Here is a 24,316-nt window from a genome sequence, read left to right on the forward strand (position 1 = left end):
CGCCGATGACTTTGAACGTGTGGTCGCGGATCACGAAGTTCCTGTAAGCCTCGAGAAGGCCTTGAGGGACATTATGAGATCGCGCCTTGGGGTCCACAGTCACTTTAATAGACCCACCGATGATTCTGAAGAGCGAGTCATGAATATCCAAGCAGGCAGGGTCACTGGATTAAGCGCGAGTGCAAATCTCCATGTTCAATATTAACGTTGACGCCAAACAGAAGAAGAGAAAGTGACAACCTCTAGAGGAAGCTCCAGTGACACTTGAAAAGCCAGCGTCGGCGAATGAGCTTGTCTTGCCAACAACATCCCCAATCGGTTCTGAAGACAAGGAAAAAGTCCGCTGGTGGTGGTAGACAAGTTGGTCCCGGGGTTACCCTACAGAGCACGACATCTCATGGATCAGACAAGAAGCCCAGCTGGCCTTGCTAGATACCATCTACACTGACCCCTACCTGCTTTGGTGGATTTCAGTGTTGCCCATTCTCGCTTCGCAAGCTACCTGGAGTCCACAAAGATATGATGTTCCTCGGCTGGCACGAATATGGATGGGTGTGCGAGCTTTGGTGAGAACGCAGGGGAGATGGTGTTTGGACAAGTGTGTGTCTCGTCATGAGGCGTGTGGCTCAGGATTTGCTATATACAACAGAAAGCTCGTCATGTGTTGAGCTGAAGCAAAACACCTTTCTCTCTCTTCTTTCATCAAAGACCTCTGTTCGAGCTCTTCGCCATCGTGATACAAATCAAAAGGAAGAGCAAAAACACCGTCGAAAATGCGTGAAGCAGGCGTACCTGTTCGAACCAGTGTCCCGGTCGAGAAAGAAAAGAAAACGCCAAAATGTTGTCAATAGCCACCATGCGTGGATAATGTTATTACCCCCCTTTCTTCATAGTCGTATCTTCCTTTTTTTTTATTCATATCCTTGACGTCGCGTTCATTCGTCGCCGTTCCTCACAGTCCCATGTTTGTCGTATCAATCTCGTTCATCTGTGGCGTGACGGGCGTCTCGTGTCTCCACCTCTCGTACGTCTGTCGTCGGAGCTTGCACTGCCTGTTGATGGGATCAGTATTTGGCTCAATATAGTCTAAACCATGGGCAACTTACTCTCACTGGTATAGTAGTCACTGTAGGTGGCGTCCGTAAAAGCACTGCTGTAATCGCTCTTTTCATCTCTTCTGCGATCATGCTTTCTCTTCAAACCGAGGACAGCGGCTAAGCCGCCCAGTGCAGCACCAATGCCCAGCATCTCGGTGAATTTGCTTCTTCCTTTCTCTTTGCGAGGGGCTTGGGAGCCAGGCCATCTTCTTTCGTCTGGACGGCTGCCAGCATAGGCTGCGCCTCCTGCGCCACTGTAGGCTCTGTGATGGTGGGACTCGATGACTTCGGTACGTTCTGTACGTCTCTTTTTGCGGCCACCGAAGAGAAGGACCCAGATGCCTCGAGCGCAGCAGAAGAGACAGAGAAGCGAGAGCAAGAGGAGGCCGGCAATGACACCGATCACAATGCCGGCGATTGCGCCGCCAGAAAGACCATGCGAGTTACTAGCTTCTGCTCCGGTAAGGGTGACATTGGCGCCTGTAGCAACAGGCGCGAGGAACGGGACCGTCGTCGTAGGGGATGAAGTTGCTGTGACGATTACCAAAGTGCTACTTGTTGGGCGGATGGCGGGAGAAATACCAGTTGAGCTTCCTGAGCTGTGTTTGGAAGTGCCTGCCCCTGCGGCTGCTGCACATTGACCAGAAGTCAAGCAGTATTGATCGCTTGCGCAACAGATGTTGCCGCAAGATGACTGGCCACTGTCCCAATTACACGTAACCGAAGCAGTTGGCGATGCAGCGACAGAGGAAGGGGCTACCCAGACTGAGGTAGCTGCACCGCCCCCACCAACGACGGCAGCGGTGGATGTAGCATCACCACACCAAGAACTTCCAGTACTGTATCTTGTGACGGTGTCTGTCTCGATCCAGGTGCTTGTCCAGTATTTCCAGTATCCTGTGGTTTCACTCTTTGCAGGCGCCGTTGTTGATGCGCACTGTGCTTGGTTGCTCGCATCTGTATAACATGACTCTCCGCCAGTGCAGCAAAGCTGACCAGACCACCCGCAAGGAGTCTCGCAACTGCCTCTTCCGAACAGCGAATTCAATGACAAGCCACCAATGCCGAGTTCCTTTGGAATGAGCGGATTTGCCAATGTCGGACTGATTGTGAGAGCAATGACAGCCAGACGTAGTAGCGATGGTGAGGAGGTAATCAGGTCGCGGCGTGGTGAGCGCATGGCTGACTCGAGGCGGCGAAATGCCTCGTTTGTGGGGTGTGTGGAATGTTGCGCGTCGTGTGTGGTATAGCCGTTGCGAACCCCGCAGAGGTGCTTGTCGATAAGAGAGAAAGCAATGGTGATGTAGAGCGAAAAGGCTATCGGCAACGACTGTTTGATAAGAACGGTGCGACGGTGAGCCGTCAACGACTTTGCAAAGGTGAGATGGAGAAGTGTAGACAAGATGATGCGGGAAGGTGCAGAGTGGGTGGTGTGCTGGGTTTATCCTGCGTGTGTGCGCCTGCAAGGCTAGCTAGTCTTTCCAGCCTCCGAAAATGCCCAACCACCTCGTACAATCACTTGATTCTGATCTGCGCCGCGATCGACTTCACTCGACGCGAGATGGAGAACTTGATCTTTGCAAAAGTAAGATAGCCTTGGAAATCAATGCCGACCACCAAAAGTGATGCTGTCGAGACTGCTTGATTTTATCGCGGACTGCTCGACCACCTTTCCTTGGCGGTTTGTTTACTTCTGCCGTAGCAACCCATAGTGCTTCGGGACGCACTCAGCCGCAACAGAACCCATTCGCTCTCATCACTCACCGTCACACGAAACACTCGTTGCCGGGCTGATCAGAGGAACAAACACCGTCCACTGAAGTACAGTCTCACCATCGCCGTCATCTGTTTGTTCTGAAGAATGATAATTTAGTGTCTAAAAGTTAACCTACAATACGTCCGGAAAGTATGGGTATGAATATTTCGAACATAGGAAAGAGGGTATCTAAACTGTCCAACCAAACAATATGACCTTGTAGAAAGAAAAGAAATCGACATGATTGGGAGATGGCCGTCGTATCCAAGTCTCGTACCATGAGTGTAAACAATCAAACATTTCCCCTGCTCATTACAGTTACAGCATGAGCCATCTTGTCGGGCTCCATTCACTGGATATGTCGGACAATATATCTGACATGACACCAGGATGAGCCATCAGTCCATGGCCTTCGCCAGGTAAGACACGGATGTCGCATCCGCCATCGTTTGCTTCGACATCCTTATCCTGCAGACTCCAGTGCAGTATGTTGTGTCTGTTCATCTGGTCGCCAATCCAGCGGATGTTCTCTACAGGCACACGTTTATCCTCGCTGCCGTGAGTAATCACAACCTTTTTGTGCACGTCCACATATCTGAAGCCAATGTCTCGATGTCGCTCGAGACACACAATAAGATCCGTGGCAGGGTTAGCATCGCGTGTGGCTAGCATCCAGGTTCTCTCGGTCAATAAGGCAGAGTAGGCGGCCTGGTGTTCCTTTGCGGCATGTTCTGCGGCACTGAGAGCCTCTGCTGCAAACATAAGTCCAGGGTCCATGGGCGATGCCGTCGCAGACAAGTTAAGAGAAATCTCCGATGGCTTGCGGACTGTCTTATCGCCCTTTTCGTCTTCACAAAGCTCGGGCAATGGGAACATGGTGTCTCTCGGTCGCTCCGGAATGACCTGATCCATGAGAATCATGCTCTCTCGTCGGGAACCATTTGGTCGCCTTCTGGAGTTCCTCCTGTAAGGGACGCCACGAGGAGACTCTGAGCCAGATGTGGGGGATCCATTGCCTTTGTTGGCATTCGCGGGTTTGAGAGAAGCCGGTGAGAAAAGGTTGCCATTCGCAGCCTTCAGAAAAGGCACGGGCAGAACCCGAAGAAAGCGTTGGCCTCGTGTCAACGCAGCCACCGGCACATTGTCCGGTGATCTGTCTTTTTGGCTGACGTTTTCAAATTGTGAAGGAGGGATCCAAGGTGCGAGAAGTTGTACTTTGCCACGGACACTTTGAGGCAGAATCAATGCGGTCGCCAGAGCATAGATGGCGCCGGCAGAGTGGGCGATCAAGCTGAACTCGGAGATGCCCAGGTGATGAGTGATAGTAACCACGTCGTCCGGCCAGGCCAAAGGTCCGATGTGGTCTCGATCGCGGTAAGCTTGACTTGCGCCGACACCAGGTCTCTCCGGCGTGATCAGACGAAGGCCAAGCGAAGACGCTAGGTCGTCATAGAAGACACTGACAAAACGCGTGAGACCCATGCCCACGCAAACAATGACTGCATGGCCATTCGGATCGCCAACTTCGGAGAAGGAAATAATGCGACCGGTCTGAGGGTGTGCTATCTTTTGATTCAATCTCGGGTTGTTCAAGAAAGCATTCACAGCCATAGACACATTGCTGTTTCGCTCGTGCAATATGTCGTCCTCGAGAAGGCGGTTCTCACGAGCATCGCTCATAGACTTGCGTCGGAACCTGGCGTCGTAAGAAACACGTCGACTTGACCTTGGACGCGATTGGATGGTCGAGTTAGAATGCGCGGTGCTGGGTGGTGACATATCGAGACCCTCAATGTCTAGGCCATTCAAGATGTGAGAGTGAGTTGACTTCCTAGCTACGGCGCGTCTACCGACCGAGGATGAATCATATGGTTGCTCTTCTGCTACATTTGCAATCTGTGTGTGGAAGGGACGGTAATAATCGGACGAAGTAGAAAAGGCATTCCCGATGGTTGGAGAGTCAGGAGGGAAAGAAGACAGGCTTGCAGAGACGTTGGGAGAATGACGGACAACGCTGGGTTTGCTGTGGAGGTTACTGTCAAAAGGGGAAGCCGTTGTGGTGTCTTGGGGCTGAACCGTGGATGAGTTTTTGGAGAGTTCATCGAGGCCGAGCATACGGTGAGCTTTCCGCAAATCAGGGACTCTGGCGGCAGCTCTATTGGCGGGACGCATTTGCAAATCCGCTAAAGTCGAGGCCGCCGAGTCGGGCACGGACCTTTTGTCGTTCTGTGTTCGCAGAGCCTCAGATTCCATGCGGAGACGATCTTGTTTCTGCTGACGGAGTTGTCGGATGCGCTTCACGGTTTCGTCTTGTTCATCTAGACCTTCGAACATATCTTTGAGCGCATCAGCCTTTGACTTGCGACGAGATCCTCGCTCTTCCTTGACCTCCCTGACTTCTCTGAGCGCAGCTAGAGCGCGTTTCCCCTTGCTGAGCTTTTTGGCTTTTGGCTTTGTCGGACTGGTGAGTTTGTTCAAGGAAGAGGAGCGTGGAGGGATGACTGTGGTCATGGGGCTACTCGACGAAGTTGGGAGTGTGCTTCTAGAGGTGCTGGCTGGCAGACGTTCTGCTGAAGCCTTTACTGAACTGTCTCTGCTGCTCGAAGGGTGAGCGGTAGCGGCTGGCAAGCGTGTCAGAGAGATGATGGGACTGGGTGTGGCCATGTCTTCGAGCACATCCTCCAAGTAGAGTCTCCCTTTTGTGTTCTTCCTGCCCAGGTCCCTGGCTTCAAGGCCTAGGTTCGGGCTCAACAGCGCTTGGTCGGCCGAGTGTTGCAAGTCCTTGTTCGGCTTCAAGGTTTCGCGCGAGGTCTGGCGGAGCGAGAGTCTTCCGCCTAGTCTCTCGGAGGATGAGGGCGTGTCTAGTGATAGCTTTGTAGGAGACGACGACGAATTCTTTCTGTTCCAACTGTCGACACTCAGTCGACTGTTGCTGCGACTGAGCACCTCAGGTCTGTTCAGAGATAGAGACGTCTTGGAGGCAGAGCGGAGGATCTCTCGTAAGCCGTGCAGTCCGGGGGAGGAGGGCGCAGTATGTGTGCTTCTGCCTTGTGGGCGTCTCGAAGTGCGGACGACGGGAAAGTCTGCGCCGTCGCTGTCGTAGTCGTCTTGTTGGATTGGCTGGCGGTAGGCGCCGTAGTCCATGCCAAAGCTCTGGCTGTGTTTCAAGGGTCGGCGGAGGGAAGGGCTGCTGTAGAAAGTGCCATCGTCGTCGTAGGAGTCCAAGGTCGAGACGTAGGCGTAGGACGCGTGGGTAAAGGAAGAATTGGAGTCGTCGAGGGAAGCGATTAGAGATGAGATGACCTGGGGCTCAGCAGGCGCACGCTTGGAGGACGACGAGTTGCCGGCAGTCGAGGGCCTCTTGTCGCGTCGGACATCGTGTGGTGGGAGGGCGGCCGGCATGGTGGAAGATTTGCGAGTACTTTACTACCCTCACGCACACAGGTCTAGCGCTGTCTGGCTCGTACCTGTGACATGGGACTGCAGGGGATATTAATCAATCGTTTCGAATGCGCCCAGCTAGAATCACGTCGCACAAGCTGCACCCATGCCGTCTCTTGTTGTCAAGACAATCACCTTGTGCGCCAGAGAGCAACGCGACGTGTCAGAGAAGCAAGGAGACGCTCCGAAGGGTACACCCTCCTCATAATAATACCGCGGAGCCTGTTCGCCGTCGCTCTGCAGACCATGGCTGACTTGCAAATTAACATTCGGCTTTCAGGGGCGGGAACCCACTCTAGACGCACCCCACCATGTAGCATCAAACACATCACCCACTCTATTTGCCAATCTCTCTATTTTGAACATCGATGAAGCCTTGATTTGACGACTACTTCGAATTATGACGTCGTCGCGTCCTAGTCATCGCAAATACTGCGACCTTTCCCTTGTTATAATCGTTTCATCCCGTTGAAGAGAAAGGCTTTGCCAAAGTCTCAGCCCCAGCTGCGATTGACTTTCGTTAGACCAGCTCCCGGCCGCAATCATCGGGTCCACTACGAGGCCACGCGACTGCCAACCACCCCGCCCTACGAACGCGACAAACGCGTTCGCAACTTCCAACTTCTCTCCTTGACATCATCACCAATCAATCGCGTCCGCCCCTCCATCAAATCGCTTGGTACCATCCCTCAAATCGCGTCCGAGACGTCTCTGGAGTCCACGAGCTCCCAACAGTCTGCCAAAATGGCCTTGCAAGCACTTCGTGACGAGTTGGTCTACTACTATGGCTACTCTCAAGGACGCAGCTTCTCAATCAGTGATCTCTTCTCCAAGACTTCAGCAAAGCTGATATCGCAAGCCACATCTCTAATGGCTAAGCCATTACCTTTGCTGTCCTTCCTTGCCGTTCCATTCTTTGGCTCTTCCTCGACCACTGTCAGTCTCGCTTTCTTCCTCCTGACCTGGGTCACCCTGGTCTCAACTCATGACCCATTGTACTTGGAACTGGTTGGTACCTTTGCCGTCAGGATGATCTTCTTCGTGCTGCCTAGCATTGCCGTCCTAGGCTTCGACACTCTGATACCTAGTCTTTCGGCCAGTATCAAGACCCGAGGTGCCGCACAGCTCCCAACTCAACTCAGCTCTCGCAGACTCAGAAACGTGATATTTGTTTCCATCTTTAATGTTGCCTTCTCAGTCTTGGTACAAGGTCTATGTGACTTTGTGCTGACCGAAGTCTTTAACATCCGTTCTGCAATTCGTGTGAGCAAGATTCCACCCGCCCCGTGGCCGACTATGGTCAAGGAGGTGCTGTATGGCCTTGTCTGCCGTGGATTCTTGCATTACTTCATCCATCGTGATATTTTGCATGCCTCGCCCAGGGATTCAATTCTGGCACGTTGGCATGCCGATTGGGCACACAGTTTGAGACATCCTTTCTCTCTTGCCTCTGCTTATGACCATCCTGTCTGTCACCTTCTCACCGATTGGGCTCCGTTGTACCTATCCACGCTGTTCTTCCGCTTCCATGTCATGACATGGTACATCCTGACCGCTATTGTCAGTCTCGAGCAATTCTTCATCTACTCTGGCTATTCAGTGTTGCCATCGCAGATCCTGCTGGCTGGTATGGCGAAGAGGACTGATTCGCACCATACAACTGGCGGCAAAGGCAACTATGGCAACTGGGGAGTGCTAGACTGGGTCTTTAGCACGGGCTGTGCTGGCGATGCTGATGTAGTAGATGATGTTCAGGAAGAAGCAGATAGACGAGGTGTTAGACAGCGTGCAGCAAACATGATGGAAGGCACCGGAGATAGGATTAGGAGATCCAATGATAAGGTGAGTTGATCTGACAGTTCACAGATGGATGGCACAAGCGCTGATTGCTAACGTGTATACAGGCACGCAGAAGCCCCTCTCAGGGCAGGAGAAGAAATCAGAGACAGGCAGCATAAGAACAAATTGGGAGACCATCATTCAGATAATTGGCTCTCTCACTTCTCATCAATCACAGTCGTCTGTTCAGTTCCGGAATACGATTTCGGTCTGACAACGATTTGAGACGTTCGAAGACAATTCAATCGATGTCACTGCTTTGATTCAGATCATGACAAGTCGCTCCTAGCCTTTCAGGCGAGACAAAAGTAGTCTCGGGTTTGCTTGGCGCGTCGTCCGAAACTGCATTGGAGACAAACATTTATCTCATTGTTGCTCGACACAAGCCAGATCTACTTCAATAAAGATCGTTTCCAACCATATTACTATCTCCAACCACCAACCTCACATCAACATACCTCATCATGCAAGACCAAGAAGAACCGAGTCCCAACATTGTAGCAGCAGCATACGGTTTCGTTGCTCGCAGCGCACGATTCTTTGCAACACTCTGCGCTCGCAATACGGAAAAGAAGGCACAGATCTTTGAGTGGGAAGAGAGACTTACTTATGTCGGCGCAGATGACTATGATGCTGACAGTATGAACGACGATGATGAAGATCTCGGTCATTCCAGAGCCTGTGGTGTTGCGAGATACAAAGACTAGATCTTTGGGCTTGACAATCTCAGAACATTCATACACTCGAGCACATTCTGTAGGTGGGCATGGGTGTTGTTGCAGCCAACACAGAAGAATCCGGAAGCACAACACGATGTAACACCCATTGAATGCATGGCTCACCGTCCTTCATCCTCCTCCTCCTCCAAGCAATCACTCTCTGCACATCTCCAACTCCAGTACTAGCAACCGGCAACATGGCAGACTCTGAAGGGAACAACAACCAAGATACCCATGGCCATGCTCCTGGAGAGCCCGTCGCACGTATCTCCCCCAACATGGCTGCTCGTCTCCGCGCCGTCATCGCCAACAACCCCAATCAGACAGCTTCTGTGCTCGTCACTACTCTTCTCACAATCTGCCCTGTCCTCCTTACCGGACCTCTTCTATCTCTCCTTGGCTTTCGAGGTCTATAGACCTTACAGTGACCGAGCCCGAGGTAGAAGGAGACATCAAGCCCCCACTTGGCATTGCCACTTCTCCTGCCTCTGACAGCCCAAACCAGCCAGTCGGCGAAGCCCAGCAAGAGATACAATCCCTACGTACCACAGTCCGAAGCAAGAAAGTCGACGAGATCGAGCAGCTACTGGCCGAGAAGTCAGACTCGCTTCCATCCTGGATCGAGAAGATTGTAAGGGAAGAGTTGGAGAAGAAGATGCTTCAAGACCTCGCAAGCGTCAGAAACTTATTCGGCTGAGAAGGGCTGAAAGTGTGAAAGCGTGTTCGCAATGAGCCAGATACGACGTAACAGTAGACACGCCGTTGAGCGGAGAGGTACGAACAGGGAATGGGTAGTACTGAACTTTAATGAGATGACTGAATGTAGTCGAGCTGAGAACTGAGTCTCTAGCAGCGCCATTGCTGCGATGGCCAAACATGGTGTTATAGGAAGTAGTCCCAGCTCTAGGCAGTGGAGATGAATTAACGAGATCGATATGCAAGCAGGATAATGGTTATCAAATTCGAAACCAACCGTGGGCATCATCTGGTCACGACGTCTCGACATTCTAGGCAGATGATCACTGCCAAGCGGACAGTGTTGGTCAAAGAGCTAACCCGAGCTCCACGTTGTTTTACCTCCGTTCTTGTGTTTTGCTTATCTATTCTGATCGGGCACTGTGTCGCACTGCCACTCAACACATCCAGTCTATAGGCCCCAGGATCCTCACGCTTTCCAGATGCCTCTTCGTTGTTGACATCTTGTTTCAACAACACTACACTCCTTTGACAGCGCCTGTGTTATCTGGTGGTCCCTTTCTGGGCCCTTGATAAACCGCAGGACATAAGCCTATACACTCGACACGACAGACGTTTGAGTAAACCAAGACCAACACTTTGTCTGACTGACAACACACCGAGGAATATATCACTTTCTAACTTCGGAGACAGCATTTTTGCGTCTGCGGTCTTTTTCTTGTGGCTTTCTTCGCGCGCTTGACGCAAGGCTCCCTCACACTTTAAATCGAGGTAAGCGCATCTTCTAGTTGATGACAACAGATCTTCACCTGACCGATCTCATAGATGTCACAAATGCTTCACACTAAGGTCAATGAGACTGTTCAAGATCTCTACGACAGCTTACGTGTATCTCACGGCATAACACCAACCGTGGCCGAAGTACAACACCTCAAGGATGTCATCCTCAGCATCGGCCACAGCAGACACAACAAGATCGAACCTGCTCTACTATTCTTCATCCCCAGATCGGCTTTGAAGTTTTTGCAGGACACTTTGCTGATCGGTTGGATTGAGGCACCTGGTTATCCTAGAGCAGAGGCTTGGTACAAGTTTTCTGGCAAGAGCAATGTTTATGCCAAACCTGGTGCGCCTCGTGGCTCTCTTTACACAAACTTGGATCCTTTGTGTGATGTTTGGTGTCAGGCTTTGGATGATGTGCTTGTTTTGGACGAGATCGAGGATAGGGCTGTGCAATACGCATACTTTGCCGCCGTGGTTGCGATTCTGAGAGCCGATCCACCACCTCCATCGTTTGAGGATCATCCGGCCTCCGATACGGTAGCCCAGCATCGTACTTCTCCCGTCAAGGTTCGCAGATCCTCAATGCTCGACGCCCCAAGATCCTCACGCAAGAAGAGAAGACTGGTCAAGAGAGAGGAAGCATTCCCCATCATCGACCTCACAGAGTCAGATACTGGCGAAGCTGTCACCCTCGAGCCTCACTCGGCTCTGAGATCCCACTAACATCCATTCCAAGTCGCAAACCAGATCAACAGAGATATCGAGTCATCTGCACATGAAGGAGAAGATCAAAATCTGGCCTCGCAGGTCGAGCCAGATATGGATCTCAAGATCGCACAGGAAGAGCAAGAGCTTCGTCAGATACTGCAGAATAAAGAGGTCACTGAGCTTGAGTCCATCTTGGCAAGTAAGCCTGGTCAGTTGCCCAAGTGGATCGAGTCACTTGCCAAGGAGGAGGTGCAGAAGAAGGAGCTCCACGATCTTGCTATGGCTAAAGACTGGTTCCGTTGAGGCAATTGATCGGTTGCAGAGGCTCGAACTGTTGTACTTTGATTGCAACATTCGGATACGATGCAGGATTTGGATGACATCGGCGTGTGACGATTGGGACTCTATACCACATCCCAATGACGGAAGTAATGGATTCAGAAATTGGATCAACTTGCCCAATATCCTCTACACCAAGAACTGTACACGTCTATGCACACTTTCCGCCGTACGACCACAACATAACTTTTTTCTCCCTCCAAATGTCAATCGTAACCCAACCTACGAGTTATTCCCAGTAGCCACACCCCAGAAATACGCACTCCACCCTCCAAGCATAACAATCACCATACCCATAAAACAAACCACCGAAATCCTTTTGTTCTTCTCCTTCATCTCGCCCTCGAATCTCTTTTGGCGATCTTGCAGGAAAGCACCTCTTGCAAGTCTTTGTTTGCGACTCCACTGCAAGCGACCGAGATCAGGGCTGAGGAAGGAAAGAGTGAGGATGATGAGGGAGATGGCGAGGGAAGCACAGCCGAAAAAGGCATAGACGCGGGTTACACGGGTGTAAGAGTTGCCGTCTGCGTCTTGGAGGACGCCGGTGAGGATGCGGATAATACAGGACATGCTGTTTTTTTGTTAGCTCTGCTTTTCTTCAAGGATTGGTTGAGACTTACGCATTGTTAATGGTGACTTTAATCCCATATGCCGTGCCAAAAGCACCTTGATGCCACATACTAGTCCTCACCCCATCAATGATAACAGTAGGCCCCAGACTGAACGCAAATGCATAGATTCCAAATGCAGCAGCTGTGCCCTGAACAGTAGGGGCCCAACAAACCAGTGCCATGGCAAGGAAACATCCACCACCACAGACCACCATGACTGAAATCCTCTGCCCAAGTAAATCAATAAACACACCCACCAACGGCACAAAGAAAAAGCCCGCATACTGCAAAACAGCCGTATACCAACCCGCAGCCACAGAATCAATGTTAAACCTCTGTTCAGCAAGCTCGGTAGCATTTTGAGAAAACACGTTTGCCGTCGTCGTCTGGAACAGTGTAAAAGCCATGATACACCAAAAAGGCCATGGCATGGAAAAGACCTTTTTGAAATCGAGATGTTTGTTTTTTTCCGTCAGGGCTTCTTTGGTGGCTGGGTCGGCGGTGGGGGAGTAGCGGGTTGTGCAGTAGCGGACAAGGAGGAAGAGGAGGATTGTAGCGAGGTTTGTAAAGATGTTCATGCCGACCATTGTCCAGAAGACGGAAGAGAAACCGCAGTTCTATGATTTGCATCAGTATTCATCTACTCTCATCTTCTCCAGAAGCCAAGAAGGCAAGTCTTACCTTTGCAATGATATTGGCAGTCGACTTGCCAACAAACCCACCAATCTATTCATGCTCATCAGCCCTCATCTCACAAACACTTCACTTCCAGAAACAAAACATACCTTTTTGATTCCCAACTCGAATCCAAGCGTACTAGCAAACCCAGCACTCGGCGGGAACCAAGAAGAAAACACTTTATACTGCGCAACTTGCGTAGCAATATCCCCAAAACTAGCAACCACCCTCCCCACAATCATGAATTTATAACTCCTAACCTCTGCCGCTGCTGCAATGAGAATAGATCCGACGGTGTAGATGATGTTGCCATAGACAATACAGCCAGTGCCGCCTAGACGGTCGGTAAAGATGCCGGTGAGCAGGATTAGACAAGAAGACATAAAGTCTTCGCTGGCTTCGAGGAGGGAGAATTGAGTGTTGTTGATGTGCATTTCCTGAGCTTTGTTAGAAGAGGTCGGGAAGGTAGGGAAGGGTGAGGAGGGGAGGGTGAGGAGGTACTTTTTTCATTGTGCTCTTCATGGCTGAACTGACACCGCTGCTCCATTGAGAGCCAAAGCCGATACAGGACACCAACAACACACTCAGTAGCTTCATCTGTAATGGAACAGGTGGAAGTATATTCGCAGGATCCTGAGAAGAATTGACAGACGTGTTATCCAGAATCGTGACCGCAGCTTCCTTATCCTGGCCATCCTTGGAAAGTGTGTTTTGAACCATTGTTTCCTGGTTCGAAGTAACATTCGATCGTCCCTTCTCTTGCTCCAAAGATTCAATAAAATGTTGAGAAGGCATAACTGCAAGATCTCACAGTGAAGGAAGAGAGATCAAGAAGAAAACAAAAGAGGGAAATCTTATCAATCTAAACAGAAAGAACACAAGGAAGTGCAGAAAATCATACTTATAGCTAAGAAAAAAATACCTTTAGAGCCTCAAAAAATGGGCCGACGTGTTGTCGGCCTACATTCGCAGAGATAAAGAATTGCCATCAAGTAACTCGCTCGGCTACTTTGCATGCTTTGACGTTACATTGACTTGGCAAGGCGTGTTGAGCGAACAAAACCCATGCAAGATTGGAAGAGCCGCGAGAATAGTTCGGAACATGAACATGTCGTTGCGGGCTACCCACTCACAGAAGTCACAGCAAAACGAGGATCCTACGGCTCGCCAAAAAGAGACCGATCAGATAAAAGAGGCCGATGATCTGATAAAAAGCTTTGATCACCACACGTCTGAAACGCGAAACGAGCACCTTGGCAAAACGCCGTATCAGCTAGCAAATATTGGCGATGTCGCTGTAGTACTGCAGTACGCAGGTTGATCTGAGTCAGGGATGCATTTTGCAAGGCTGAAGAGGTGCGAGAAGAGTTGCGTGGGCAAGAGATATATTTCTGGTCGGATCCTGCTTAGTCTCTGCTAGCATTGATCCCAGTGTGACGCACATGTCACCTTCATTCACACATCAACAAGACAATGGTTGCAAACAAAAGACAACAAAAGTCCATTGAACCCATACAAGCTTGATGAGGGTCAAGAACAGAATAGAAACTGTTTTCCTCCGTTCCTCCGCATCCGAAAATAATGAAGATATTACACGGTTATTCCGTCCAGCCGTTGGCTCAGTCGAACAGGAAAAGTCACCCAAAGAGACTGTTCCCCTCTCGCTCTCTCCGGGATGGTGATCGTTCAACGCAGATGAGGGAAAAACACGAGACAAATGAAAATGCATCGCGGCGATAAGAAGGACATGAAAAGACCGGACAATGGGCAAAAGCCAAACATCCGGTCGCTCTGGCATAACAGAGCCTGTTGGCGAACTTTTCGAAAAGGCCCGTTACAGCATACCGATGCTGAGGTGTGAAGTATGTACGTGCGACGCGTTCAGATGCTGATAAGAAATGCGCCGATGTCCAGTAGCCGCCGTCTAGGAAAACCCATGTCATCTAACCCTAGGGGATAGAAGGAGTCGATCGTTGTTGATTCGCGAGCCTAGAGAAGGAGTGAAGATGTTGCGAATCAAATAATGCAGTCAGGTATGAAGGAGAAGAAAGAGATGATCAGTTATCGAGTCCGTCATGTCTTGGTGAATGTTGGGACATGGACGTGAATGGAGTTACGGGTATGAGCTGTTGTGCAGTCTTTCACATTCAGATGATAAGGGCCGATCGTTGCTTCGGTGCTTTAACGGACGGCATGGGCTGGGCGAGGTCCTAAGCTGCTGGAGCTGCTGTGGGCCGATGGGTCGGAATCAAGGGGTACTGAATGGTTGCTATCACCACTCCCCGCGCTAGCGCTCGCGGAACCTGTCAGACTGCGTTCTTGAGGGCCGCTTTTGGGCGGATAGAGATGGCTCACCCCGTTCTGCTGTTCAACATGCTGCGGCACTTGGTTTTGCTGAGTTGGTGGGCGTTGCATTGGCGAGCCCATGACGCCAGGAGGCGATGGACGGCCGTTCATATGGGGCGGGTGCGGGTATCCGTTTTGACCATTTGGCGGGTAGGGACGTTGCTGGCCAGGGGGTCCTCTTGAAGGTCCTAAGGAATTCCCGGGAGAGTTGCTGGCACGTCGACCCATCTGAGGTGGCATTGGGCCAGGGTAAGGACCTTGACCAGGAGGGCCACCTCGTGAAAGCTCGTTCAGGCGTTCTGCGGTGAGTGAGTTGGTTCTGGATTCCTGTCCAAGGTTGTGACGATCGACACCTCCGTATCTGTCCGAAGAGTAGCCTAGCAACGGGTTGCCCATGAGGTTCTCATGCAGACCGGGGATCTCTGACATGAGTCTAGCACTGGTTCGGTTTTGCATCTTAGGCCTTCCGTACATGCCTCTACCGCCACCTCCTCCGCCTCTCATCTGAGGGCCTCCCATCTCTGGGTTGTTTCGGATCTGGTTGGCGCTCGGCGCCTTGCGATTGCGTTTTGAGGTGACGCTCATCATGTCGAAGTTATCAGGATCGATCATTGGGACGTTTCTGCCGGCAGCCATGGGGTCGAAGAAATCTTCACCGTCCTCGTCGTCATCGTCGAAGCCTCCGGCGTGAGAAGCAGGAGGAGGGGGCATGCGACGCCTCATGTGGAACTCTTGCTCTCTCAACTGTAGCTCTCTTTGGCGGAGAGCCAATTCTCTCTCACGAAGACCCATCTCGCCTCCAGGACCGCCGCCGTTGGGAATAGCGCCTTCGGGCAGAGCACCCTCCGGCAAATTGTCATAAAGCATCAGGTGGCTAAACTCCTCGAGTTCGTTGTCTTCGAGGGATGGGCGACGCGCTTGCTGTTGAGGAGGGCCTCGGTGACCGTTTCCGTTCGTTCTCATGGGCGGTCCAAAGCCGTTGTTCATCGAAGGGCCTCTGCGCATTGGAGGTGGGCCGCCAGTCATTGAAGGAGCTCTGCTTCCAGGCCTCATCATTCCAGGTCTACCGGGATGGCCAGGCATAGGACCATTCATTGGGCCACGCTGGTTAGGACCAGGGCCAGGACCCACGTTAGGACCGGGGCCCATGCGAGGGGTTTGTGCAGGATTTGGCGGTGGAACTGCGGCTGCCGGAGGTGGGCGAGATTGATTCAATGTGTTGGCGTTGTGAAGAAGAGCGTAAAGCGTCTCGATACGGGGAACTGAAACACCCACATCTTGAGCAAGTTTGATGGGAGCTCCGAGGAACGTCTCAATCTCGAGGGGTCTGCGAGCGGTGAAATCTTGGTACATGGTGCTGGGTGTAGCAGTAGGCTGAATCATGGCTTCCATGGTCTGCTCAGTAAAGTCGTCTGAGAAGACGCAGCCTTGAGTTTGTGCCAGAAGGAGGATCTCTTCGATGACGCCAGCAATCATTGAGCGAGCGCCAGTCTTCTCGAGGAGCTCGGCATGGTTGGCGGTTTCGAACAGAACACTAGCCGGATGGAAGGCAATTGGGCTGCAAGCAGGTTAGATGTGGTCAACAGACGGTGGGTGGGAGACTTACCCAATCATGCGCTCGTATTGTTGTTGTCTGATGTTAGTCGACACCTTGCAGTCGACCTGACCAGAGCTCAATGTCATGGCCAGTGCTTCGGCCATGTCTGATTGTATCGATGCGGGAATCGATGGGTTCTTGTTGGCGGGGCCAACCCAGATCTCGGCCGAGCCCTTGTGCTCGAACTCACTGGTGCCCAACTGTGAAAGCTCTGCGCCAGCGACAAGAGACAGAACAACGTTTGTGGGGAATCTTTGCTCGAGATATGACTCGACACCGAGGGAATGTGTTGTGTTGATCAAGATGCATGTGTGCTGAGGAGCGACGACCGACTCGATGATGGATGCAATGTCGTAAACGTCTGGGAGTGCTTTGACGCACAGAAGGACATAATCGTACGGCGCTCTTGATGTTTTTGCTGCTTCCTCAGGGGTGCGAACGACTGTGGACGCGTCAGTATGAGTGCATCGCAATGCGACGGGCGCATTGACTGACCTTGTCGGGGCTTGAATCTTTCGTTTCCAAAGGTAGCGGATCTGGGCGGGTCAGTGGTGCTTGCGAGAGGCAGCGACAGCGTTTGGCTTACTTGAATGACAAGCCGTACTGCGACACGCTCTCATAGCCGTTCTTCCAGACCAGAGTCACATCGCATGCATTGGTCGCCGAGAGTCTCCATGACATGAAGGCAGAGACGGCATTTCCGCCAACTACAAGTATGTTAGTAAGCTGTTGCTTGTGCGAGGCTTGCTCGACAGCCATGATGTGAGAGACGGCTTTGGGTCGGGTATAGGAAGGAGGGATGATGTGAAGAGCACTGCTCGGACTGGATGTGATCACAGCATGCCGGGACAAGGCAAGTGCAATTAGCAGGGCGGCTGGGATGGGCAGTGATGGATCTTTGCGAGAGCTAGAAAAGTGGACCCGCTTCCCAATGGCGCAGTGTTGCGTGCAAGGATGTGGGTAGGAGCATCTATGGCATTACTGACCTGACAGGATGCGCAATCTAGGAGCTGTGGGCGCCATGGTGCGATACGCTCAAAGCGCAAGAGGGTGATGGAGGTGAGACGGCGGTGGCTGAAGAGTCAAAAGAGTAGCCTTGAGGACCGAAGCAACAGCGAATCCAAGCGTCACAATTTCCAAGGAACGCGGCCAAACGGTCTGGACGGAGAGAGCACGCGCGCGTGTTTTGGCGTGGAAGCGGTATATAAAGGGAGGAGGGAAAGGGGTGGGACAGAGGAAACGAGTGTGAGATGCTGTGCACAGCAAGACCATGGGACAAATTTCTGAAAAGCAAGACGAGGAAGGCGAGGGTGAGAACGGACGGATGATGAGGAGAAGCTGTCGTTGAACGGCGGCAGTGCTCCGATGAGAAGGAGTGGGAGCGTCGCAAAAGTCGGTTTGCTTTGGTTCGCTTCGGACCGCCATTGGCATGCACTTGCGCTTGAGCTGGATGGCTCAAGGACGACCCGCACGACTACCACTCCAGCAAGCAACAGCTATCGACTAATGAATTTTAGACGGCCAATTACACTCGTCAATCTCTTCTGACTTGCTCCATCTCTCCATCCAACCAAATGCAGCTCATGCGCGACGTCAATTCTCCTATTCCAGTATTCTGGTCTGATTGCGCCTGCTCTGCGGCGTCATCACAATCGTCAGCGCCGTCTTTTTTGCTACCAACTTGATTGACTTGGTCATCCGTTCGCAACCACTGCCGTGAAGCAAGAAAAAAACACTCCGGATTCCGCGCACCACTCTTTGCTTCTCTGGGCCTAGGTCATTCTTGTCTCGGTTCTCCCGCGAGTCGCCTGCTTTGTTTCTCATCGACCGCAGGGATCTGCTGTTGCTCTCCTCATTGTCGCATACATAAGTAGCTAGCAATAGCATCGTGATAGTCGTCGCTCTGCTGCGTGCGCGCTTGCACGGAAGATCCCACGTCTGCTGAGCTCTCTTCTTATCACAGCAATAATATGGCTGCCTGCTTACTCGCCGTGTCGCTCTTCAACCCCACGTTGAGGCTGCCACACACACACACACAACAATCTCCGAATCCTTGCACGGTCTATCTTTCGTCGAGCAGCATCAATTCCCCCCCCCCCCCCCAAGTCGATAGTAGCGAACGTCGAATGTCCCATCTGCAGATCATCGTTCTCGGCACATAGGCGTTGGAAACACATTTAGCCCTGCTGCTTGTGCTGAAACATGATGCACGCAAGAAGTGACCAAAGCCTCAAACAGAAAGCCTGTGTTTCCAAGAATCGCAAGAGCAAAAAGAGGAGAGAGAAAACTCTGCTTTTTCTCTTCTTCTGAAACCAGTTCTGAAGCAAGACACACTCGGTCTCTATGGCATGAGTGAGGTAGGCGATATCATGCCGCCGCCGAAACAGTAGCGTCCTAATGCACGTACTACGGACGTTCATATGAAAGGCTGAACCTACACCACCTACTTTTGATGACTCGGGGAGCGGGAACTATGTTATCCGAACTCGTGTTTATGCTCTCCCATGACATGCTGCACAGAGCCGCTGATACGAGTTTTGATAGAAGCAACAGCAGTTCATCGTCTACGTTAAAGCTGGAGAGATCGTTGTCGAGTTCATCTCGTTGTTATTAGTCTCTGTCCCGTGTGACCTCCAATCCCGAATTGCTGGGAGTCGCTCGAGTCTTGAGGCCCAAGAGGAAGATCATTGGTCGGTTTACGGAGATTGTTCGTCGAGTATCGCGCGACAAAAGAGCAAGCAAGTGCAACGAAGAGAAGCGGATGACCTTGTGTGATATGCTACGACATGCCACAAAATCAAGCCTCCAAAAGACAGGAGTAGCAAGTGTAAACATCATTCTGAAACTGAACTTGTGCTGCAAGCCATCCTTTCGAGAAGCTTCATCGTCTACAGAAACCGGTTCGACAGTGGAATGCTACTTCGGCTTGAGGATCCTTTCCTTCAATCCCATTTGCAGAAGCCCTGATGGTTTGCTCTGATTTAGGTACGACATACGAATTTCCTCCATCGTCGATACGACACTAGATACGCAAAACGTCTCTCCTATCTGCCCACTCACTCCTCCGCACGTAAACACACGTTGCTCCTTCTCCATTGGCGTAGAACACGATCCCTGCATCTTCCTCCACACACTGCTGCACCTTGTAAAATGACATTCGTATAGCCCCAGACGGGAGTGCACAACAGAATAAGCTTTCCTCAATTCCTGCTGTCTAGATTTCCTGAACCCTTTTTTCCTCTTCTTCTCCCTCTGCTTCCTCGCTTCAACCACTCAGGGCCTTTTCTAACCTTCGACTCTGCTTGGTAAGGAACCTGAGACATGCCACGGCAAAAGACGAGGGAAAAATCCAGGTACCACCCGCTTAAATCCGCTGCCCAAACACCACGAAGAAACGGTTCAGAAAACCCGTTCACCGGTTGCAACTTTATCAAAAAAAACGCCTCTGGTGTCTTTTTTAAATTTTAAAAAAAGGGCAGAATGTTCATCCGGCCGTGCCGGACGGCTATACACACGTCGCCCACAGCGGGAAGAAAAACATTAGCAGCGGCTTTTTTCGCAAGCATGACCTTCAGTGAATCTCGGATGTCTGGTTGTGCCGCGGCTTTTCAAGTCTTGCCGAATTGACAGCCTGACGGTTTGATAAAGTCGTTTCTGGTCATTGTTCATGAGGGCTCTCCGTCGAAAGCTTTTACAGACGTTTGTGTTTCTCGCTCTTGCTCGCGTCTTGGTTACTAAAGGGCCACGGACCCCCGGCATGGGTAGTCGTTGAATAGGCATTGGCAATTGTTGAATGTATGTGTAAGCTCAGGGCAAGGGCGTGATGAAGAGCAAGTCGTCAAGAGTCGTCAATGTCGTCGCAAGCTCTTGCGTGCCGTTGAAAACGCAAGGTACTGAACGCGTTCGAGAACGATTGCAACACGATGGGAAGGAAAAGCGATAAAAACTTCGAGTCAAGAAGGATGTTTTACGTCAACCGCAATCGATTTTTTGATGATCGTTAAATGATAAAGAAAGGAGAAGCTAAGAGTACACAGTTGCACGTGCCCCCATTGCAATCGCTTGCCAAAATTCAGTTTTGTCGGTCACATCTTCAATGCTGTATGACGAACGTGGACACGATCGCTTAGTTGGCCATGTAGCTCTTGGAGTCGATGCCACCCTCGGGGAACTCGCTGTGGGTATGTTAGCAACTGTTCGTGCAGCAATGATAGGTTAAGGAGAAACTTACGGCAGAGCGACCTCGAATCTCTTCTCGATGGTCTTGAGCACCTCCTGGTCTGCCTCGCTGCTGACAAAGGAGATACTGAGACCCTTAGTACCGAAACGACCAGCACGTCCGACACGGTGAAGGTACGAGTCGGCGTCACCAGGAAGGTCGTAGTTGATGGCAAGGTTGATGCGCTCAATATCGATACCACGACCGAAGACATCGGTAGCGACACAGATTCGCTTGTTGAACTCCTTGAACTCCTTGTAGCGCTTGATGCTGTAGTATTGTCAGATGCTGGGAGCTTGCTATTCGGGGGACGAAGCACATACCGCTCCTCTTGGGAGACACCAGAGTGGACAGCAATACTGGGGAAGTTGCACTCGCGCAAAAGCTTGTCAAGCTCAGTGGCACGGAGAGTGCTCTTAACGAAGATGATGACCTGATTGAACTCGAGCTCATCGAGCAAGTCGTTCAGCTTGCGGTTCTTCTCTGCCTCGCTGAGCTTGATGTAGTACTGCTGCAGACCGTGAAGGGTGAGCTTGGTCTCGTCATCGACGTAGATCTCCAGAGGGTTACGCATGAATTTCTTGCAAATGGGACGAGTCTCCTGGGAGAGAGTGGCTGAGAACATCATGACCTGCTTTTGTGTGGGAGTAGCGCGGAAGATTTCTTGCACGTCACGGCGCATGTCTTTTGAAGTGGTTAGCAACTGTCAATTTCAGAGTGCATTCGTGAGCTTACCAATCTGGTCGAGCATCTTGTCGCACTCGTCGAGGACGAAGCGCTGGATGTTGCCGAGACGGAGCTTCTTGTCTCTGACCAGGGCGTTCAGACGACCGGGAGTAGCGACGATGATGTGGGGGTGAGTCTCCTTGTTAGAAAGAAGCTCAATGTCCTTCTGCATGGGAGTACCACCGTAGAAGACGGCGGTCTTGACGTCGGGCATGTACTTTGTGAATCTGGCGTATTCGTTCTTGATCTGGTAGGCGAGCTCACGGGTGTGGCACATGACGAGGACCGAGGTCTCGCCCTCAATGGGCTCCATCTGTTGGAGGGTTGCAAGGACGAAGACGGCAGTCTTTCCCAGACCGGACTTGGCCTGGCAGATGACATCGTTACCGAGAATGGCTTGAGGAATGCACTCCTGTTGGACTGGATATCGCAGCTATGTCAGAATGGGTTTGCCAAGTAGTAGTAGTAGTGTGTTTGCGAGAATCAAGCAAGCGTCCGTCCATCTCCCGTCTAGGAGTCGCGAGTAAAGTTGCGACAAACAAAAGCGGACAAGGCGACAGACAGCACTTGTCTCTTGACAGAGGTGCGCAGCATAGCCAGGAGACGGCGCGTCCAGATTGCAAATCAGGAGTTCATATGGTGCCAGGCACGCAAGACTCATCATGACCAAAGGCCAGACTGCACGACGCGCCTCTTGTCGCAATGCTCGTGTTTCAACGGCATGGCTTTCTCCCTCGGAATCCGGCACTTGTCAAGCCAAAGCCGGGTCTGCACCACAGTCGAAATGTAGCGCAAAGGCGGCCGGCGACACGGAATATGTCCAGGTGGCTGGTAAATGCAAAGCAACGCTTGGAGCCTCCTCTTTTCTACCTGATGGAGCTTCGCTTGGAGATGGACGGACGATCGGAGCAATGGAGACGCGCGCTAGATAGGATGATGATGATGATGATGATGAATGACTAACCCTCCGAAGGATGCTCGAAACCGCAGTCGGTAATGGCGCGAAGAAGCTCGGGCTTCAACAGGAAGTCGCGGAAACCAGTCGAGTGAATACCAACGTAACTGCCCTTGGTGGCAGCGCCTGCAGCTGGGGCGGCGCCATCGGCCTTCTTTGCGTCACCGTTCGAGGCGGCGTCAGTGGTGGCGGCGGTGGGCTCGGTGGCCTGGAGCTCCTCGTCGGAGTAATCGATGAGATCCTCCTCGGCAGACATGTTGTTGAAGGTGGGCGGGTGGTGTGAGTGAGTCAGGGATGTGGGTTAAGGCGCGTAAAAGCGACGCGAATCAATCGAGTCGTGAGGTGAGAAGTGGAAGATGGAAGATGGAAGATGCGCCTGGTGATCCAATTAAGGGAACAGGAGCAGTCGATGGATTGAAGAAGGGGTGATGGAGCGAAGTGATGGGAGACGGAGCGGGAAGCGCAGCTGACGCTCGACTTCTGCTCCAGGAATGCGATGCGCTGAGCTATGGCCAGCTATTGTCGCCACACGTGATGGGTGAACTCCAGACGCAATTGCTCCTCACTTCAACCAAGAACTTCGCCGTCACCCTGTCTCCCTGTCTCGTCAGCACGAAGGAATCAATCATGGCCAAAGGGTCTGCTGGCCAGGCGAAGAGCGTGCCCAACAAGCATTTGCATGCGAGGATCGCATACTTACATCAAGCTGCAACTCACCTTGCCCTGCATCGCCCTCCCATAACACACACCGACCCGTCAGACGCCGACCTCAAACTGCAACAGCATGGACTACCTCTCCTGCTCGCAGCACAGCTCAAGGCTGTATCGCAAAAGGCTCAGATCCGCCTCTCTCACGACATGAAACGATCTATCTGTAAGGTTTGCAGCACGCCTTTGATGCCTGGTACAACTTCAGAGACGCGTATGGAGAATTTGAGCAGAGCTGGAAAAAAGCCGTGCGCCGATGTCCTTGTCATCCACTGTCGAAACTGCCATACCAAGAAGAGATTCCCTATGGGCGCTCAACGTCAGAAGAAGAAGGCTGAGCGTAAGGCTGCTGCTGCTGCCGCTGCTGCTGCGGGAATGGCGACACATGACAACGAGGTGGAAATGAAGAACGTTTGAACATGCCATGAGTTGGTCAGAAGCCAGCACTTCAACAGGCTCTGTCTCTGATCTATCATACCATATTCTTCGCCTCGAGGCTATACCATGGGTTTGCTCCCAGCTTAACGCCATGCGCGTCATGTTGTCCATGTCCGGCCACAGTCCATGATGCTTTGGAAGAGCATTCGACCATGTGAACTCAACACCTCGGCCAGTTATGCCATTTCCGTCAGGTCAATAGAGTACTCTTAGCCCCGAGATGCATCTGGTAGCAGGCACTGAGGCGTCACGTCGTTCTTCTGATACGGTGAGCTGCATCTGGTCGGTCCATCATGCTGCGATCCTCGCCATGCGATCCACACATTAGATGGATGCCTGTACGCGCTAGCAAAGGAACTCTGTTCGTCGCGGTAGATCTACAAGGCCCTGTGGAAACGACATTACACATGAGGTCGTTGGGTCAATAATTCCAACTACCATCATCTTTTTACTCTCGATTCTATCTTCCAGGTCACGTTTCAATATATCTCAAGTTCTGCATGCTATAGTGACGTGTCTGCTCCTTAACGTCGGGCATGGTCAACACGGAAAGTATGACGTCTATTGCTTTGTAGTGTTATAGATTATCGCTCGGGCATGGGGTCTGAACTGTGCAGGACGCTGGCCAGCTCAGGAAGAAGCAATATAGTTGTAAAGAGT

General features: G+C 51.7%; 9 protein-coding genes across 9 annotated transcripts; 4 read left to right on the forward strand and 5 right to left on the reverse strand.

The window, feature by feature from the left end:
• Nucleotides 1-952: 952 nt before the first annotated feature.
• On the reverse strand, nt 953-2,277 carry AUEXF2481DRAFT_30247 (uncharacterized protein; the record flags this gene model as incomplete). The annotated part of the gene is made up of 2 exons (XM_013487355.1): nt 953-1,086; nt 1,107-2,277. The coding sequence occupies 2 exons, from the start codon at nt 2,275-2,277 to the stop codon at nt 953-955; spliced, it is 1,305 nt and encodes a 434-aa protein (XP_013342809.1).
• Nucleotides 2,278-2,703: 426 nt separating this feature from the next.
• AUEXF2481DRAFT_264323 (uncharacterized protein) lies at nt 2,704-6,647 on the reverse strand. The gene has a single exon (XM_013487530.1). It carries the CDS (start codon nt 6,253-6,255, stop codon nt 3,172-3,174), a length of 3,084 nt encoding a protein of 1,027 aa, XP_013342984.1. The 5' UTR covers nt 6,256-6,647; the 3' UTR covers nt 2,704-3,171.
• Nucleotides 6,648-7,038: 391 nt separating this feature from the next.
• AUEXF2481DRAFT_5763 (uncharacterized protein) lies at nt 7,039-8,252 on the forward strand (the record flags this gene model as incomplete). The annotated part of the gene is made up of 2 exons (XM_013487283.1): nt 7,039-8,136; nt 8,199-8,252. 2 exons carry the CDS (start codon nt 7,039-7,041, stop codon nt 8,250-8,252), a joined length of 1,152 nt encoding a protein of 383 aa, XP_013342737.1.
• Nucleotides 8,253-10,171: 1,919 nt separating this feature from the next.
• AUEXF2481DRAFT_697720 (uncharacterized protein) lies at nt 10,172-11,054 on the forward strand (the record flags this gene model as incomplete). Its single annotated transcript, XM_013487531.1, has 2 exons — nt 10,172-10,319; nt 10,374-11,054. The coding sequence occupies exon 2, from the start codon at nt 10,374-10,376 to the stop codon at nt 11,052-11,054; it is 681 nt and encodes a 226-aa protein (XP_013342985.1). The 5' UTR covers nt 10,172-10,319.
• On the forward strand, nt 10,994-11,994 carry AUEXF2481DRAFT_264090 (uncharacterized protein). The gene has a single exon (XM_013487532.1). It carries the CDS (start codon nt 11,107-11,109, stop codon nt 11,869-11,871), a length of 765 nt encoding a protein of 254 aa, XP_013342986.1. The 5' UTR covers nt 10,994-11,106; the 3' UTR covers nt 11,872-11,994.
• A 515-nt stretch (nt 11,995-12,509) lies between these two features.
• Nucleotides 12,510-13,883, reverse strand: AUEXF2481DRAFT_264446 (uncharacterized protein). The gene is made up of 3 exons (XM_013487533.1): nt 13,169-13,883; nt 12,671-13,104; nt 12,510-12,606 (listed from the first exon to the last, which is right to left on the reverse strand). Exons 1-2 carry the CDS (start codon nt 13,460-13,462, stop codon nt 12,736-12,738), a joined length of 663 nt encoding a protein of 220 aa, XP_013342987.1. The 5' UTR covers nt 13,463-13,883; the 3' UTR covers nt 12,510-12,606; nt 12,671-12,735.
• Nucleotides 13,884-14,839: 956 nt separating this feature from the next.
• AUEXF2481DRAFT_264040 (uncharacterized protein) lies at nt 14,840-17,922 on the reverse strand. The gene is made up of 6 exons (XM_013487534.1): nt 17,597-17,922; nt 17,197-17,317; nt 17,106-17,146; nt 16,620-17,052; nt 15,023-16,571; nt 14,840-14,960 (listed from the first exon to the last, which is right to left on the reverse strand). Exons 1-6 carry the CDS (start codon nt 17,631-17,633, stop codon nt 14,955-14,957), a joined length of 2,187 nt encoding a protein of 728 aa, XP_013342988.1. The 5' UTR covers nt 17,634-17,922; the 3' UTR covers nt 14,840-14,954.
• Nucleotides 17,923-20,736: 2,814 nt separating this feature from the next.
• Nucleotides 20,737-22,766, reverse strand: AUEXF2481DRAFT_66631 (uncharacterized protein; the record flags this gene model as incomplete). The annotated part of the gene is made up of 5 exons (XM_013487507.1): nt 20,737-20,785; nt 20,842-21,099; nt 21,153-21,513; nt 21,565-21,975; nt 22,520-22,766. 5 exons carry the CDS (start codon nt 22,764-22,766, stop codon nt 20,737-20,739), a joined length of 1,326 nt encoding a protein of 441 aa, XP_013342961.1.
• Nucleotides 22,767-23,137: 371 nt separating this feature from the next.
• AUEXF2481DRAFT_5768 (uncharacterized protein) lies at nt 23,138-23,635 on the forward strand (the record flags this gene model as incomplete). The annotated part of the gene is made up of 1 exon (XM_013487284.1): nt 23,138-23,635. The coding sequence occupies one exon, from the start codon at nt 23,138-23,140 to the stop codon at nt 23,633-23,635; it is 498 nt and encodes a 165-aa protein (XP_013342738.1).
• Nucleotides 23,636-24,316: the final 681 nt, after the last annotated feature.

This window comes from Aureobasidium subglaciale (genome assembly GCF_000721755.1).
Source record: "Aureobasidium subglaciale EXF-2481 unplaced genomic scaffold scaffold_13, whole genome shotgun sequence".
Taxonomy (NCBI): Eukaryota; Fungi; Ascomycota; class Dothideomycetes; order Dothideales; family Saccotheciaceae; genus Aureobasidium; species Aureobasidium subglaciale.

Excerpts from the sequence above, each read along its gene's own strand:
- AUEXF2481DRAFT_264090 (XM_013487532.1), top strand. The coding sequence starts at position 11,107 with ATGAAGGAGAAGATCAAAATCTGGCCTCGCAGGTCGAGCCAGATATGG.
- AUEXF2481DRAFT_264323 (XM_013487530.1), bottom strand. The coding sequence starts at position 6,255 with ATGCCGGCCGCCCTCCCACCACACGATGTCCGACGCGACAAGAGGCCC.
- AUEXF2481DRAFT_264040 (XM_013487534.1), bottom strand. The coding sequence starts at position 17,633 with ATGGCGCCCACAGCTCCTAGATTGCGCATCCTGTCAG. Across the intron at positions 17,318-17,596 it reads TAGATTGCGCATCCTGTCAG|TTGGCGGAAATGCCGTCTCT; the intron begins GTCAGTAATGCC and ends ACATACTTGTAG. Across the intron at positions 17,053-17,105 it reads AAGATTCAAGCCCCGACAAG|TCGTTCGCACCCCTGAGGAA; the intron begins GTCAGTCAATGC and ends ACGCGTCCACAG.
- AUEXF2481DRAFT_264446 (XM_013487533.1), bottom strand. The coding sequence starts at position 13,462 with ATGCCTTCTCAACATTTTATTGAATCTTTGGAGCAAGAGAAGGGACGA. Across the intron at positions 13,105-13,168 it reads TGAAGAGCACAATGAAAAAA|GAAATGCACATCAACAACAC; the intron begins GTACCTCCTCAC and ends AACAAAGCTCAG.